Source organism: Paralichthys olivaceus, chromosome 3, assembly GCF_024713975.1.
Source record: "Paralichthys olivaceus isolate ysfri-2021 chromosome 3, ASM2471397v2, whole genome shotgun sequence".
Lineage (NCBI taxonomy): Eukaryota > Metazoa > Chordata > Actinopteri > Pleuronectiformes > Paralichthyidae > Paralichthys > Paralichthys olivaceus.
Window position 1 is genome coordinate 6,616,668 of NC_091095.1, and position 17,390 is coordinate 6,634,057.

Genomic DNA, 17,390 nt, shown 5'->3' on the forward strand with positions numbered 1-17,390 from the left:
CTTTCATCATTCACAATTTGGCCTGTTTACTCCATTTTAAAAGGAAAGAAAATCTCCGGGTACTCGCTACACAGGGAGTCACAGCGGTTGTTCAAAGCTGTAATGTCTGTTTGTGTTGTTGTCTGTGATTATGGGTATTTTGGTGTTGCCAACTGGACTTAGATGAACTGTGAAGTATAACCAGGAGAGCGATCCCCCCCTGTTATTGGTGCATTAACTGCAATTTCAAAAGTACATTAAGAAATCTGTTGTATTTTTAAAGAATTTAGAGGCAATCATTCTCATGCTTTGTGCATGTTTGAGCTGATTTTCATGTTGTGCTATGCAACAGTCTCCTTATGAAACCACCTTTAAATTCACTAGATCTAGATCTGTATTTGAATCTGAACCAAATTGCACACACTCATAAATATCAGTCCCTTTAACATGTCTGATCGGAGAAAACGGCTAAGTTACCATGTTATTCAAGTGCCGTAAAGCCGGACCTCCGTGTTGTCATAGCGCTCTAACTAAGTTATGTCCCATGAAGATAATGTCGTGTCTGCCCGAGGACAATATTGCATTTTCAGATCCACGTGGGACACATGCACAAGAACTCTGCAGAAGACCTCGGTAATGGGAGAGCACGCCAAACAGCTATTAAAGGGTGAATATGTCCAAACCAGATCTGAAATACTGCACAACTTTGGTAAATGTATCAGCATGTAAGTGTATAAAAAAACCACATCCACAAAACCCAAATTAACTTTAGGTTTAATCCGTTTTAGAGGGATGTAAGTTTTATGAATGCAAGGTCAACAATTACACTGAACAGCAAGACCATGTTTTTTTTATCACCTCATTTCTGCTCATTATATAAATCCACATCCTTAATTGAAACATCTGGGGAGTTGCTCTATGTCTCCATCTAATTCACATTTGTACGAAGTTTTATTGGACACAGGTGGTTCAGCAGGACACAATTTAATTTAAAGCTATTATTTAATGTCTCGTATCAAGAATGAATGTAAGGTTCAAAGGGAGAACAAGCTGGTCCCATGGTTATGTTGTGCAATGCTGTCGCTCAAACATGCAACAGATGCTATGATATTAAATAGGTTTGCACCAGCACTTGCACAACAGAAGCTGTTAAGCTGTTTACAGAACCTGTTCTGTTGGAGCACAGGCCTGTAAAACCTCTGCAGGATTCACAAGCAAAACACAACGAGGGAAGTGACGTGCATGTGTTTACAGGACTAGTAAAAGTTCTCAGGTGCAGCCATAGATCTTATATATGTGGTGTGTCAGTGTGTGTGTGTGTGTTGCAACTTTAAGGCCTTTCCTCACAACTTAAAGCTGCTTAAACGTTAAGACTTTTAGTGTCAGAGTTAGGTTTAGGTTTGGATAAGATTTGGGCTTACTCATTTGTTGTGATGGTGTGTCCCTGTCTGATTATGTAAGCAGAGATTTTAGTTTTGGATTTTAAATAAATCACATTTACACTTCATATGAGCTGCAAAAATTGCTATTTTATAAATTTAAAATCAAATCTATGACATAATAAAGTGGTAAAAAAGTGAAAAATATTCTCAAGGCACTGTATGTGGGGGACAGAGTCAATGATGAGATTTTTTATGAAGTGTAGTTGAGTACATAGAAAGTTTTCTTACCCCCTGAGTCACTCTGCTGTTGCTTTCCTTTTTACCCTGCTCCGGTGTGCGTGGGTGTGTGGGGCGGGTGTGCATGTTGTTGTGAACTGTATGTGCGCGTCCATGTAGAGTGTGTGTGTGTTTGTGCACTGTGTGTGTATGTCGAGACATCCAGGTGACTCTGTAGTTGTGGACGGGCAGGTCTCCCTCTGTGGGGGGCTCCCAGTGTAACAACACCGCCACAGTGACCCCAGCTCCTCTGGTCCTGAGGACAGAAATCAGGAAGTCAAACAACAAATTCACGGTAGTTAAAGTGGAGAGAAAGGCGACTCCACTGAGAGGCAGTAAAATAGAAATACTTGTTTGTCCTGCTCCGTGTCGTTTACAATATTCTACATGTACAGTAAAGCTGCAGACATTTTATTTATCATGCTGAACATAAGCTACAATTTAAATCCTCACTTGTGCTATTAAATGTTTTACTGGAATATCGTTGCTGACCCAAGACATGGTCTGAACTTTATATGAACTTGTCTGACACACACACACACACACACACACACACACACACACACACACACACACACACACACACACACACACACACACACGCTGCTATATATGTTTGAATAAGGATGAAGTGTACTTTGGATGCAGCAAAAAAATCAACAAGGACTGTCCATCTATCAAACCATAATTCATGTGTGATTGAATGATGGGATGCAACAGAAGATGAATCTATTCCGTCATCTTTCTCGTTACCTCTCTGTGAAGTGGGACTCTAAAGTCTGGTTGCTCACTCTGATGTTTATCGGATGATCTGGAGGTGAAGGATCTGCAGAACGGGAGAGATGGAGAAACATGGAGTCAGAGAGAAGTTATATTTAAATTAATAATAATTCCCATGGATGTTATCATGGTAAGGACACATTCTCACACTGCACACTGTTAACAGAGCATTATAATCATAAATATCTAAAGGCAATTTTGGGATTTATACTGAGGCTGTGACTTGGTATCACTTTAATCTTTCAGGTTTGTTTTTAATAAGTCACCTCCTGTCAACTTCTATAGATTTCTCTACTTTTTATGGACGAGTTCAGCTCAAATGTATTAAGATATTGTATTAGTGGTAAACTTCAAGATGTTTTAACACTGTAAAGCTTGAAATTATCATTTCTGTATGATATGGTTTTTACTCTCCTCCCCCAAAATTCAATAAGAGCTCAACCAATATGGATGTTTTTGGGGCCGATACCGACATTTGACACAATATGTCATCAAAAAAAATGTGGCTATAATTCCTAGGAACTCTTTAATGATAAAGAAATGTTAGTAAGAGTTGAGATGTTACACTTAAACCCAAAAACTTTCTTACAAATAATTAGAAATAAAAAGAAATAACAAATACAACCAAAAACATAGAATAATATTGAATAACACAGAAAATATATAGCTAACATTTTAATATAAACACACATCTTTTCTGCATAGTTTTTTCTATGATTTATTCTAATACATTTTCATATCAGCATATATCTATATATCAACAAACATAGGTGCTGATATGACTGTGAAAGCTTGTATCTGCCAATCGATATAACTGTTGTGCTCAAGTGTAAATATTTTCATGACAAGTTTAACTCCTGTACACAACATCCACCAAAAAGTCCAAACTCATTGCATGTGCAAAGGAGGCTTCAAATTTCCAAAATATTAAAAGAGGCTGGTGGAACCAACAGTCACAGGTTTAAACTCTCGAGCTGAACACAATGAATCCATCGGCCCTGTCCATTGATGAATAACTGGTGTTGAGTTCATGATTCCCACCAGGACGAGGCCGCTCGCCAGCTTGACTGAATCGTCTAATAACTTGATGTCTAATGTGCTGCAGCCGAGCAAGACCAAGAAGCCAACATGGGAGGGAAAAGGCTAATTTCCTCTTGGTCTCATTCAGGTCTACGAAGCCAATTAGATTTCCAGCATCAAAGGTGAGTGATACTGGAGAAGCCTGGTCAGTAGCTACCACAACACAGACCGAAGGCGACCACCGCTAGTTACTATTTTCCTCCGAAATGAAATCCTGAGGTCACCGCTCTTTCAACACTGGCTCTGTATCTGATTAGAGCCTCAAATCCCAATCCTGTATTTGATTAAAACTACAAAATGGATCTGATTAGAACTACATCCCCCATGGCAGGCCTCCCACAGGCCCCGGGCTGCGCTGGGCTGACCCAGATGCAGAGATCAAAGTTGGGACAACATATTAGGGCTGCAAGATCTGGCCTGCTTGTGTCTGCATGTGTGTGTGTGTTGTTTCTTTGGAAAACACAGGGTGTCTTTCAGTTACTGTTTTACTGCCAGCTTTAAAAAAAGATCAGAACTAAAACACACAATCTTCTCTGCTGCCCTTTTTCACTCTGCGTTCCTCCCTCGACCGGCTAGATTGCGGCCCATTGTTTCTGGAGATAAAGACATCAAGATGAGTTTTCTGATCCAGACATTCCCTCGTAATTACTGCTGGCAGGTCCAGTGCAACCCTGATATCTGAATGAACCATGGAGGAGGCTTTCAAATTCAAATTCTCTCTCTGGTTAGCATCAGGTCACCGTGGAGGAACCTCCAGCGCCCTGACATCTGCCAGCTTCCTGATTTGTGACCCCCGACCTCCAGCCCCTGACTAATCACACTAATGAACTGGAAACACAAGACTCTGAAGGCGATCAGATGGTTTTTGGAATGTTGAAGTGTGTCTTTAACCTTTAACCCTGGCGCTTGAAGTATACAAGCGTGCACACAGACACACACACACACAAATGCTGTGTCATGAAGATATAGTTTTGGGATATTAGCTTGTGTGCTCGGTTGCAGTGAGTGGAACGAGAAGACTGACACCACTTGCATGTCTGTCAGTTCTACATCCTGCTGTAGAAAAGCAGCCAGTTGGCCTCAAACACTTTCCAAACAACACTTGTCTATATTCGCTTCATGCAACCCAGTGGAGAATTATTCCAACTTTATATGTAACAGACAGAAATGTAAATGGCATTGATCCTCTCGTCTAACTCTCAGCAAGAAAGTGCATATTTTCCAAATGTCCGACCACGTTAATACGCTGATGGGCCACAGGGAGCTGCCAGAGACATCTCACTTTGCCAAGGCACAGGTTGTAATGTTCATGATACTCTACAGGAGGCATCAAGAATTCCACTGTTTGCTGTTTTGTGGATGGCAGAGGAAAATGCTATCCCAGACTCTTCTTCTATAAGCACTCAACTGATAAAGAACCTTTTTTCCAAAGCTGAGTCCAACCTGAAGTCATTATTCACACAGAAACACGCTACAGCCAATCCTGGCAGGGGATTCATATCACTAGCCAATCCTGGCGTTACACCAATATGACCTAAGTCTGCGAAGTATTACAGCGAGGACCTCCTACAGTGTGTGTGTGTGTGCGTCTGACTGTCTTTCTCGCACTCTCACTGTGTCTCGCTGACCCGACACCAGGGATTTCACTTTGGCAGTAAACCAACTGAACGTAAAGCATGAATTTGTACGTGTGAATGTTCTTTGTGCAGTTGAGTGTCTATTCTGTTTCCTGCCTGTGTTTTATGGACTGCCTGATAATTTCCTCGGCTGCGTGTGTACCTTATCCATCAACTCCGAGTGAAAGAGAGAAAGAACAGGGGAGGAGAGGAAGGGAATTGCTCCTCTGACTTTTCCTCTGAGAGGTGTAAGATCTCTAGTTAAACGAAAAAAAACCAGAATCTGTGTTTTGCTCAGTGTCTCATGACAGAATATCAAAATTCACAGATAGTTTAAGGGAAGGATGCAGAGGGGGAGTCACCGTCCTCTGAGGGACACTCGTAACAGCTCACAGAGGAAAAGCAGAGTATGTGTTTTTCAGTATGTTTGTGTTACCTTTGCTGGAGATGTAGTGTTTGCTCGGTGTGGTGAAGCCTCTGCTGCCGTGGCTGTTGATGGCTGCGACCCTGAACTGGTACCAGCGCTGAGGCCTCAGATCCGACAGAACCACATCTTCAGAGAGCGTCTAAAAATAGAGACACGTCACATAAAACAATGGCTAGGTGCAAGGTTTTCTGTTCACACTCTCATTACAGTCTCATCTACAAGATTAAATTATATACTGCATGATTCATAACAGGGCGGCACGATGGTGCAGCGGTTAGCACTGTTGCCTCACAGAAGTCCCTTCATGTGTGGAGTTTTCATGTTCTCCCAGTGTCTGTGTGGGTTTTCTCCGGGTTCTCCGGCTTCCTCCCACAGTCCAAAGACATGTAGACTGGGGTTAGGTTAATTGGAGACTCTAAATTGATCATAGGTGTGAATGACTGTTTGTCTCTGTATGTAAGCCCTGTGATGGACTGGCAACTGGTTATCATTAAAGGATAAGTGATATGGATAATGGGCGGATGATTTATAACAGATTTTAAAACCAAAATTACCAGATTTGACTTAATTAGTACATTTTCTTTTGTTTTTTTTTTATCTTTAATTGTTTCGGGCTATGCCTTGTTAGTATGTTTTTTTTAATTTATTGTCTCTGATTTTTCAAATTGTCGGTTTAAAATAATCTTATATTTGAACACTATGTCCATTTACTGCTCATTTGTCACTGAATTATACAAACAACTGGAAATACCTCTCTGTGGTTGTGTACTTCTGCCAACCAGTGCATTTCAGTCAATATACATTACTTACAGATGCATGAGGTCACTGTGACCTTTGACCTTTGACCACCCAAATTGAATCAGTTAATCTGTGAGTCTTGTGCCAAATATTAAAGGATTCTCTCGAGGCGTTCTTAAGATAACGCGCTAATGAGGCAAAAAAGGGTTTTGTGAGATCACAGTGACTTTGACCTTTGAACTAAAATTGTAATCAGGTCGTCCTCAGTCAAAGTGATTGTTTGCACCAGATGTAATTAAATTCCAAGTGGGTGTTGATGACATACGATGTTCACAAGAACATGATGTGGTCGTGACCTTGACCTCCGACCACTAAAGAAACTAATCAGAGATAAGAAATTCCCTCGAGGCGCACTCGAGATATTGCGTTCAAAAGAATAAGGACAGACAGACAACCCCTCTTAGAGGCTGTGATATGATACTCAAATACTCCACTTCATGTTTGTCTCTATCAGTCCTGGTCACATCTGGTTAGTTTAGCTTAACACTAGAAACAGGGAAAAACATCCTGGTTCTTTTCACGAGTAACAAAATGTCCCAAAAAAACCCTAAAGCTTAAGTGAGCTTTAATACTTTAATTCTAATTAATGCATTCAATTGCTTATTGTTAAAACTGCACACGACTAAAAACAACACATTATGGTTTTGAACAAGGTTAGGAGCCAGGATACTGTTTAACTGGAAGCAGTGACTGAGAAATAGTCCAACACAAAGCAGCAGTAACAACACGATGTTGTCTTTTTACACTTTGGTTTAAGGGGTTTCTATTTCTATCAGGGAGAGTAGGCTGAGCTCTCTGTATAATATTCAACACTTTAAGCTCTGTCATCCAAACAGACCATGTTGAATCAACACCTTTCAATAATATCATTAAAGATGGATTCTTATAACCCTCATGAAGGCCGGATTTGTTGCAGGACTTTTGTATTTAAGTCACAGACAAAGATCTGCACATTGAAATGATAGCTCCCAGCAAATTTAATTTCTTGTCCTGGTGAGGATGCTAAACAAATTTTACTGTGAGCTGTGCAGATCTTTGTCTTTGATCGCTGCTGTGGATGCCCTGACCTGCTTTGTCCAGGACTGTTATTAACTCCACCAAGAAGGTTATGTTTTCACTGTCCTGTTTGTTGGTTCATTCCATTGTCAGCAGGGTTACGCAAAAACTGCTGAATGGATTTCCACAAAACTTGTTGGAAGGATGAGACAGAAAGAATGTTTTCACCACTTTGAGGTAAAGGCATTTTCAGCCATTTCCCTGATTAAAATTCATGGATCTTAATGAAAAAAACTGGCATATTTAGAGAACTGATATTTATGAGTGTGTGGAATTTGATGCAGCTTGATTGAACAGATTCTGGAGCAGCTGGATCTTGGTGGAGATGCATTTCATCTTGAGCTGATCCTTACACACTCACTGAATGTACATATTATACGTTTTGTCATCTCTCACAAATCCATAATATATCTTCCTTAAAAAACATAACAGTTTGAAATGTACAAGTTTGAAAACATAATGAGCTGGAAAGTCAGATGAACAGTTGGATTGGAATTTAATCTAAAAATACATTTGCCACAATTATGTTTGAAACAGCTAAAGATTCACAGTTTCTCTCCCTGACAGAGCAAATGTAATCACTGCTTAAAATCTACTCATCCACAATCTTGCACACGCACACACACACACACACACACACACACACACACACACACACACACACACACACACACACAAAAACACACACACAGACACGAGCTGCCATCTATTTAAGTCCATAATGAGCATTCAGTCATTCAGCGTCAGCCGGTGGAACGACTGTGGCTGCCTGTGGTTCCTTTTTAAGCTCTGCTTATTTACCTAACCTCACACAGGCACACACACGTGGGCGTACAGTGAACACACACACACTCACTTACACACACACACAGAGTTTACCCTGGCAAAATGGGAGACTGGCTGGGGTGGAGAGGTTTAGACAGCAAGGCAGCAGACTGATGAGGTGGAAACAGAGTCTAACATCCATCTCCATAGCTGAGAAGTTTCATCATTCCAGGCAAATTGAGAGTTATGAGGTAAGGATATGTTACAAACTCTGTGGTGTTGCTCCATCGCTAAAGGCAGCAGGAAACATTTTTATAGCTTCAGTGACTCTGCGAGTGTCTTAAGTTGCCTGCTTGGACAGAATCAACCATATGCAGTGTTATTAAATGGGCTTTATTTCTAACCATCAGCTTATTAGTCTCTCCCAAGCTAATATCCCTCAATTATGTAAGTGTTGGTGAAAGTTACAAGATGATCAAATGGGAAAGATCATTTCAAAATCAGTCACTGTTTGTCTCACACCACTCAGTCAGTGCTGAGTCTTAATGATTCTTTATGTCACAATATCTCCATCCTTCTAAAATAAAGACCAGGGATAAAAGGTGAGAGGTCGCTGGTGGAGTTACCATGGCAGCAGTAGTCCATGGCGTTGCATGGTCTTCACTGGGATGGATGCCTATGTTCCAGCGGGACTGAAGTATGTAAATGACCGGCTCCACGCTGACGTTGAACTTTGACACCCACACCACCCTCACGTGACCTTCTGAATCCTCCACGAAGCTCATCTCTCTGCGAGGCTTCAGGGGAACCCCTGCCAGGAAGAAACAGAACGGAGACCTTGTTTAGAAGAAATCTGGATATGATTCATGTATGAGATGAACATGATAAATACATGATACAGAGGGAACGTGGCCTCGAACATATGATGATGAGCTGTATGCAAATTAAGTTTTATTTAAATAGAATTTGAGTGAGATTTAAACATCGTAGGGACAGAAGAAAAAAAATCACAAAATTGTTGAGGCTAAAAAATAAAAAATCTCCACAGTCTTTATATTTCAATCTATTTCCACGTAGATTCGAGATGTGGCTGCATGAGACAATCAGGCAATATTAAAGGAACTGTGCTACATGAAATCATATTTTATTCATTTGTCACATACTTTAATCCAAAGCATCTCGCAATAAGTACATTCAAACACCATATGCATAAGAAAATATAGGAATAGAAAGAAGTGCTGCCCTCCTAAAAAAAAGAACAGATGTTAGCGTGCTATGAGTGAAAAGCACGGACATCAAATGATAGCACATCAGACTCCACAAGAAGAAATAAAAAATCACAATTCACTATAATGTCCCCTATCCGTCTCTAAGCTCATTGACCTTTGTAAAGATTGGCTGGGGCTTGGCAAGTGTGTCCGCAGCCATTGGAGCAGCACTTTCTGGGGGTGGGACAGTGCTGGTCTGACGAGCAGCTCTCCACGCAGGCAGCAGCGAATCCGGTGGCTCGCTGAGGCGGCGGACAGTCACCCTGACGAGACGACCTCAGAGAGGCCAGGAACTCCCTGCTCGTCACACACTCCGTCTGCTTCTGAGAGAGAGAGAGAGACAGAGCACGAGGGAGTTGTTATTATTATTCCAGTCGACACACAACGGATATAATATGCAACACACTTGTGGGGCAGAAAAACACAGCAGAGGTGAAAGTGTTTCCCTCAGCAAACTCTCACCGACTTTAAAGGGAGCCCGCCCTCTGTAAGTGTGTATTTCTGTTTCTGTGCACATGGCTGCAGATTAGCAAAATGTAAACACCAGCTTTAGCTGATAGATCTGAAGTACCCTGTGTTCCTAACCAGCCATCCAGTCAGCGACATGCTTCAGCTACTCTGATGAAAAACCGAGAAAACCACAGAAACTCGCTCTGAAAATAATCACTAAGGGCCACACACACACATGCGTAGAAAATATACACACAACTGTTGCACACTCTCATATGAACCAAGCATTTAAAAGCCCACAAACATGTAATTCATAGCAACCATACATTTTTTTCTCATAAACACACACAGGAATGTTCTTTCACATCAAACACACACACACACACACAAACTGAGCCGCAGTGCCAATGAAAGCATGTTGCTAGTGACACCACCACCGGGGGTGTTGTCCCACACACACACACACACACAGGTTCACATATCTATCCTTACAAAGACTTTGCATTGATTTCCATTCACTGTTGCTATATCTCTGATCTTAACCTTAACCATGACTAATTGGTGCCTCACCCTAATCTTAACCTAACCACAACTCACCCCTAAACTTCACCATCAGAGCTAAATGCCTAACCCTAATCTTTACCATAACCCAAACCTCAACTTAATTCTAACTCTAACCCCAAAAGCAAGTCTTTAAACATCCCTTTGAAAGTGGGGTCAGAAAGTGAGGATTGGACAAAATGTCCATTTTCTGTAAGGTCTCGGCTCAAAATGGTCCTCGCAAATATATAAGACAGTGTACACACACACACACACACACACACACACACACACACACACACACAGTGTGCACTCTCTTACCTCACAGGACTTTGGAGACAGCACCTTCCTGGTTTCCCACAGTTCTCTGCATGGCTGGAGGCACTACACACCAACAAACAAACAAACAGATATGAATAAAACAAAATTTGAGGCTTCAGCAACAATGAAGAAATAGTTTCACAACCGACACTCGTCTGTTTCATCACACATGATAACATTTGTGGAAAAGCTGCAGCTAGCCGCTTGTTACATTGGGCCTTAGAGGAATTAGTGGACGTGGGCAAAACGGCACACTGGCTCCATCCGCAGGTAATAAAATCAAGCCCCTCCAAAGCTCACTAATTAACACTTTATATGCTTTTTGTTTCATTTGTTCACTGAAGTCATTTACCATTTTACAGGGCAAAGTGTGTGCTGGACTGTTTCTTGGTTTGGAGCTTAAACAATAAGTTCTGCAACTAACGATTATTGTTTTCAATTGTTTGTTTGTTGGTTAGATTGTAAGCAAAATAACAGAAAAACAACTGAACCGATTTTTACGAAACTTGGTGGAAGGATGCGGTATGGGTCAGGAAAGCACCCATTAAATTTTGGTGCGGATCTGGATCAGGAGGAGGATCCGGGATTTTTTGTTTTTCACTTTCTTTAACACTATGAGATCACAGCATTTTCATAGTTTTCCAAGAAAATAACTCACGGATCTTGATGAAAACAATCAGGCACTTTAAGGGAGCTGATATTTATGAGTGCGTGCAATTTGGTGCAGCTTGATTAAATTTAAGGGGACTGCTTGGCATGGTGGAGGTATGTGCTCTACTGAGTGCCATTCTTGTTTCCAGTATTGACTAATAGTTGATTTTTTTCTCCATAAATTAATATTTTACTACATAGTCATCTGATACAAGATATCAGAAAGTCTATTTTACTTTTAAACGGCTGAGGTTAGAAAATATAGAAATAAAGTGAAGGTAGAGAACACACTCCTAAAGCTCACATGCACAAATTCATCTGGTTTGCCACCCCAGTGAACTGGTGAGTGATGGCTCTTACCAAATTAAAACCAGGCAACATATAAAAACTGCGGTTTCACCCCCACCACCTCCTCCCCTGCCTCCTTCTCCCTCTCCCCGTCTGTCCGTCTGTCTCGCTCCGCTCCCCCGGGGGCCTGGCTTCAATCACTCCTTCAATTTATTCCATCTCACTGATTCCAGGGGAACAAACAGAATCAACAAAAAGCCATAAAAACTTCATCCTTGCACAAATAAATGGCTACTGTTGGATGAAAAAGTCTCAGGGTTGTTTTAGGTTGATTTGCAGACTGGTGACTGTATTTAATACGATGATAACTGGGCTTTTTGAGGTTATCAGCAGCACTGCTCTGCAGACTATGTAAACTCACATTACATGTCTTAAACACGGGGCAAACACTAGTGCATAGCAACCTGTAACTGGGATTCACAGAGCATCAACAAAGCAAAGCCAATGAAGCCACATGTGCTGGTTCTTTAACCTGTGGGACATGAGATGGAGGCTCAGTGTGAAGCCTGATCGCTGTTTAATGTAGCACAGTCGGTCCATTTGTTTTAAGTCATGGAAGAAAAAGTTTGGGGAAGCTTAAAGTGACACCCCGCCCACAAATCTATCATCTGAGAATTAAACACTTGTGTCCTGGCTGCTGTAGATCACCTCTTCACAGAGAACCAAGGCTTTAAGAACAGAGGCATGAGTTAATCTGCACACGTATATACCAGTGAATGTGGTCTGTCGTTTATTCTCATCAAAGTTGCAAAGTTTGGCCAAACAATCGATAAGTCAATTAAAAAGAAACTGCAACTAGACTAAAACTATTGGCCAATTCCAATATTAGAGAATAAAACATTTCAAATGCCGATATATCAACTGAGATTTATTTTATAAATTATACACAACATAACTATAAAAAAAGAAAACACAACCAAATATAAACGTGAAATATAAACAATAATAAACGAATTCTTCCTGCATTGTTTATTATGTAAAATAAGAGTTTTCATATTTCAAACATTTGGATATAGAAGATTTTCAGGTTTCACACCGGTGACATTTGATAAATGACAAAATTAAGTGATTAGACCAAGAAACAATAATTCGAAGAAATATTCATCAAAAAATATTAAAATATAATATAATAATATAAAATTAGTTACAGCCAAAGTTCTTGTAATGTATATACGACAGATTCATGTATGTGTGATTAGTAAATCAACATTAGTTGGGATATAATAACGGGTTATATTAAGTGTCAAACAAACAGAAGTTGAGATGGAGTGATGGAGGGTTGTTGAGTGAGATCTGATGAAACGAAGGTGTGTGTGTGTGTGTTTTGACAATCATCTGTCTGCTCAGGCATCACAAGCAGCCTCGGTGGTCTCGCCACTAAGAATATGGAATAAGAGCAAAAACACAACCGTGGAACGCCCTTTCCATACGGACAAACACTGATGATGCAATGTGTGCTGCAGAAGAGTCTATGTACGTTTTGATATTTCTTTTTTTCTTTTTTTTCCACGAATGCTGCCACGAATCCAAGCTGACCACAGCCTCCATTCTCCGTGAAATAACAAACTATAAACCTCTCAGAGCCGCCGGGTCTGAAGACGATGTTTGGTCCAACAAAGACACAGAGAAGCAGCATCACCCGTTAGTTGTTTTCCACTTTCTCCACTGCTTGTTAATGATGCATTCCTCAAGGAGTCTGAGTATGAGGAGACATAGAGATAGTCCAATACAAGCACATGCACGCGCGCGCACATATAAACACACACACACACAATATTGTAACTAGATCCTGAAGTGTGATATGTTTTTCAAGGAGCCCTCATGGGTCTCTTCATTATGCCACGTGCTGGGTTGAGCTTAAGGGTGTAGAAATCTTCCCGATAACGCCTTTCTAACTCTCGCTCTCTCTCTCACACACACACACACACACACACACACACACACACACACACACACACACACACACAAATTGCCCTTCTCTACCCTCGGCCCACTCCTCCCTCCTCGCCTCTGACTTTGATCGGTTACAGACATGTTTAATTTTTAATTCCTGTCCTGTTCCACCCCTGTAGTCTTTTTGTTTCCTGTCTTCACATTATCACTGCTCCTCTTCTCCTCATTGACCTCTACTCTCATCTCTGTGGTCCCTTTCTCCACCTCCCTCCTCTCCTCTTTCACTATCTCCTCTCCGTCCTCTTCTGCTCTTCCAAGCTTATCCTCCTCTCCACAAATAAGAAAAAGGTTCACAGTGTAGGTGTACACAGATGTTTTCCATGTTTCTGTGAGGTAAATGTTTCACATGCTGCTTTAGTCTTTGAGGTTACTTTTACAGACGAGGAGTGAGGGCAAATTTCCCAGGAAGTTAGACAAGAGGAGAAGATCTGCATAAATAAAAGCTTCTGTTAAAGGATTTTATTTGCTGTAGGGATGGAGTCGCCATCTTAAATACCTACAATCCACAATCACAGACACACATGATGTATCACGACAATTATAACAAATAAAACTAAATATCATATGAATAAACACAAAATCTAGAACAGTTGTATGCCTCCACCCACCAGTGCAGTTTAAGTCTACATACATGAATCTAATCAATCAATCCAAGAGTCCAAGAGACAACTGGTCAAATTTTGGAGAAATTCGCTGTGGACAGATTTGAGACTTGTACGTCCAACCTGCTTTGTGTCAAGAGTACAGGCTGGTGGTGGCGGCGTAATGTTGTGGTAAATGTCTTCTTCGGCCGCTTACTATCAATCAGTCATTGTCTGAATAGCATACTATGTCTGAGGACGTGTTTTTTAAAAACCGGATTTTCCCAAGTTTTACCTGGGTATTACTGAATCTGAGTACTTAGTATAGTACACAGTCAACAGTACAGTAGGGAGTGGAAGGCGAGAGCAGGACAGAGGGGTAAAGGCTAATGGATCAGAGCTGGAAACACTTGGTATGTGCGTGGCACACCTTACACTCTCAAATATCACTTGCATGCTGTAAATCACGGTGTAGTGTATTTGTGTAAGAGGAGATGAGGGACGAACGGACACTTTTGGCCTTGAAGGTGACATGATGAGTTATGTGTGAGGGAGACAGAGCAGTAGACACAGCAGAGGTCCGAGAGGTCAGAGATGTTACTGTTTAACACCCCAGCACAGTGTAACGACAACAAAGATGAGATTAATGACTGTCCATGTGTCTGTGTGCAGGTATCTGTATAATAATTAATCTCACACACACACACACACACACACACACACACACACACACACACACACACACACACACACACACAGCCCTCCTCTGGCCTCTCCTGCTGTTTTATGGCCTCACCTGCCACGATGGAGGGATGACAGCCACACTCAGCAAGAGGGAGGAGAGGAAATGGAAGAGAGGGAGGGGAGGGAGAGATGTGGTTTCGGAGTGCATGGCGGAGGGAGAGAAGTGAGTGTCAGTTGAAAAGGAGAGAGGAGATGAAAGACAAACAGTGAAACAGGTCCAGAGAAAAGGGAGAGAGACAAAGAGACACAGCCACTCACCAGATGTGCTCAGCCTCTGCACGCCGGTTCAGTGGGTCCGATGTGAAAAACTGTTTATGCTAATTTACACATTCAGCTTGTCATCAGCCGTTCAGAGCTTATTTTACATTTTCTACAAACTCCACAAACTGTGTGTGAAACATTTAGGGCTGAGTGTTACTGCACCACGCCAGAGTGTTGACTTTGGTTCTAGATCTATTTTTAAACATTTTGAATTAAATCTAATGTAAATTAAGTGTAAATTAAACTGCATGTCACAGTTTGTATCTGTAGTAACAGATATAATCTTGGAAAACTAGCACAAGATTCCACATAAGCTTTTTTGCTGTATTGCAAAAACTATATTTGTATGATATTTTAATGCCTCCATGTTGATGACAGCCCTGACCGGAGGCATTGTGTTTTTGGCTTGTCCGTCCATCCATCCGTCCAATTCCTGTAAGTGTTCTTTCAGTATCGCCTGAAGGAACGTTCTCAAAATCTGGCACAAACTTGGACACAGAGCTGAAATGCGTCCATTATGGTGGTCAAAAGTCAAAGGTCAAGGTCACTGTGACCTCACAAACATGCTTGGGAACTCTTGGCTCTTTAAGGAGCGATGCTTGTGAGCTATAGTTCAGGCAGTCAGCTCGAGCTGAGCTGCTCCATTCATGTGACATGTCTTACTCTCCACAATCCTCTATCGTACACACTCTCAATTACGAGGTGTGTTTAAGCTCCAACGATTTCCCCTCTCTCCCTCTGCTTATCAATGTCTCTGCCGCCCTGTGTCAGTATCGCTGCCTGTCGATTCAGCCCCTCCATCATCCACCTGCAGGCTCCCACACTAAAGACATTTGCTGAATTCGGAGCGTTTCTAACTCTTAACTCTATTCTGCTGCTTCAATAAACATTTCAAACATTTAGATATATATTTACATTCTTCTTTTGTGTGCACTTTCATTTTCTAAATGACAGTTTCAATCAATTTTCAACTTGCATTTAATGTAATATTAGCATTAACTGTCTGCACAATGTGAGATATAAATAAAAAAGTCTTATTTAACAATGCACACACACACTGTGTGTTCAGGCTTTGTGGTACTTGAGTGAAAAGTAGCGGAACAAATTCCTAAAATCCCTTTGAAAAACATGTTCAACTTTCGCCAAACCTTTGGAAAAATATTTAAAACAACCAAAGCTAAGTTAAGTTAAGGCAGCTTGGAGGAGAAGAGAGGAGAGGAGAGGAAAAAGAGAGATGTGTAGGAGAGTCAAAAAGACAAATGCTCCAGGATGTTTCAGTAGTTAACTTCACCTCTCGTACCACATGTGCCCACAGCGACCTCAGACCAACTTTCTATCCATGCATGTGTGTGTGTGTGTGTGTTTAATACCCTCATCATTTATCTCTGTGCTTTATTTAGTGGCTGTTTTCTGTGTGAAACAAATAAAGCTACTAAAGGATGCTGGACGGCCTGTGATAACACTTGGACAGAGAATGGAAGGAGGTTTGGATCAGGAAAAGATGGATGTGCTGGTGGCAGGTGGTGAAATACTTCACCTACAGACCAGATTCACAAACCCAGTGTGTTCTTTCAAATGCCCTGCGGAGCACAAGCTTTCATCAGTGACAATATCCTGGTTGGACCGGTGCTTAGACTCAGACTGGACGAGTGTGAACAGCAGAGTGATTGGAGATGACTGTGGGAAAAGTCAGCAGAATTAAAAATGGTGCCAGTAGAAGATACACAAGCTTATGCCGGTTGATGTTTGCAGCTGTCGTGCTGGACCACACAAATGCGCAACTGAGAAACTTTCAAATGGAGGAAGCAGAGTGAGAGGAGAGGTTCAGACTGGCACACGGGGATGCCTGCCTGATCATTTAAAACTCTTCCCAGCACATTTCTCTCTTTTAATATTTCCTTTCACATTTTGACCACAACGCTGTGCGATTATAAATCAATTAAAAAACTGAGATTAACTTTTAACTCTTGCTGTACGTTCCAGCCTTCCTGTTCATGAACTCTGGGTAAAGACTGAAGAAATCAGACAGCGGACGAGAGCAGTTTTGTCTACAAATTGTCTGGGCTCACGCTTTGGGACACCACCTGGACATCTACCAAACAAGGATACGATGG

The 17,390-nt window shown here is 41.4% G+C and overlaps 1 protein-coding gene across 2 annotated transcripts in view; it reads right to left on the reverse strand.

The window, feature by feature from the left end:
• Positions 1 to 17,390, reverse strand: part of anos1b (anosmin 1b) — a 41,605-nt gene that overhangs the window by 8,432 nt on the left and 15,783 nt on the right. The window contains exons 3-8 of one of the 2 annotated variants that reach the window (XM_020098312.2): positions 10,739 to 10,801; positions 9,543 to 9,750; positions 8,786 to 8,970; positions 5,550 to 5,679; positions 2,391 to 2,463; positions 1,650 to 1,893 (exon numbers count right to left, since the gene is read on the reverse strand). In XM_020098312.2, coding sequence (XP_019953871.2) covers positions 1,650 to 1,893; positions 2,391 to 2,463; positions 5,550 to 5,679; positions 8,786 to 8,970; positions 9,543 to 9,750; positions 10,739 to 10,801 — 903 coding nt within the window. The remainder of the gene's footprint in view (positions 1 to 1,649; positions 1,894 to 2,390; positions 2,464 to 5,549; positions 5,680 to 8,785; positions 8,971 to 9,542; positions 9,751 to 10,738; positions 10,802 to 17,390) is intronic. The other variant, XM_069521678.1, reaches the window with a different exon arrangement.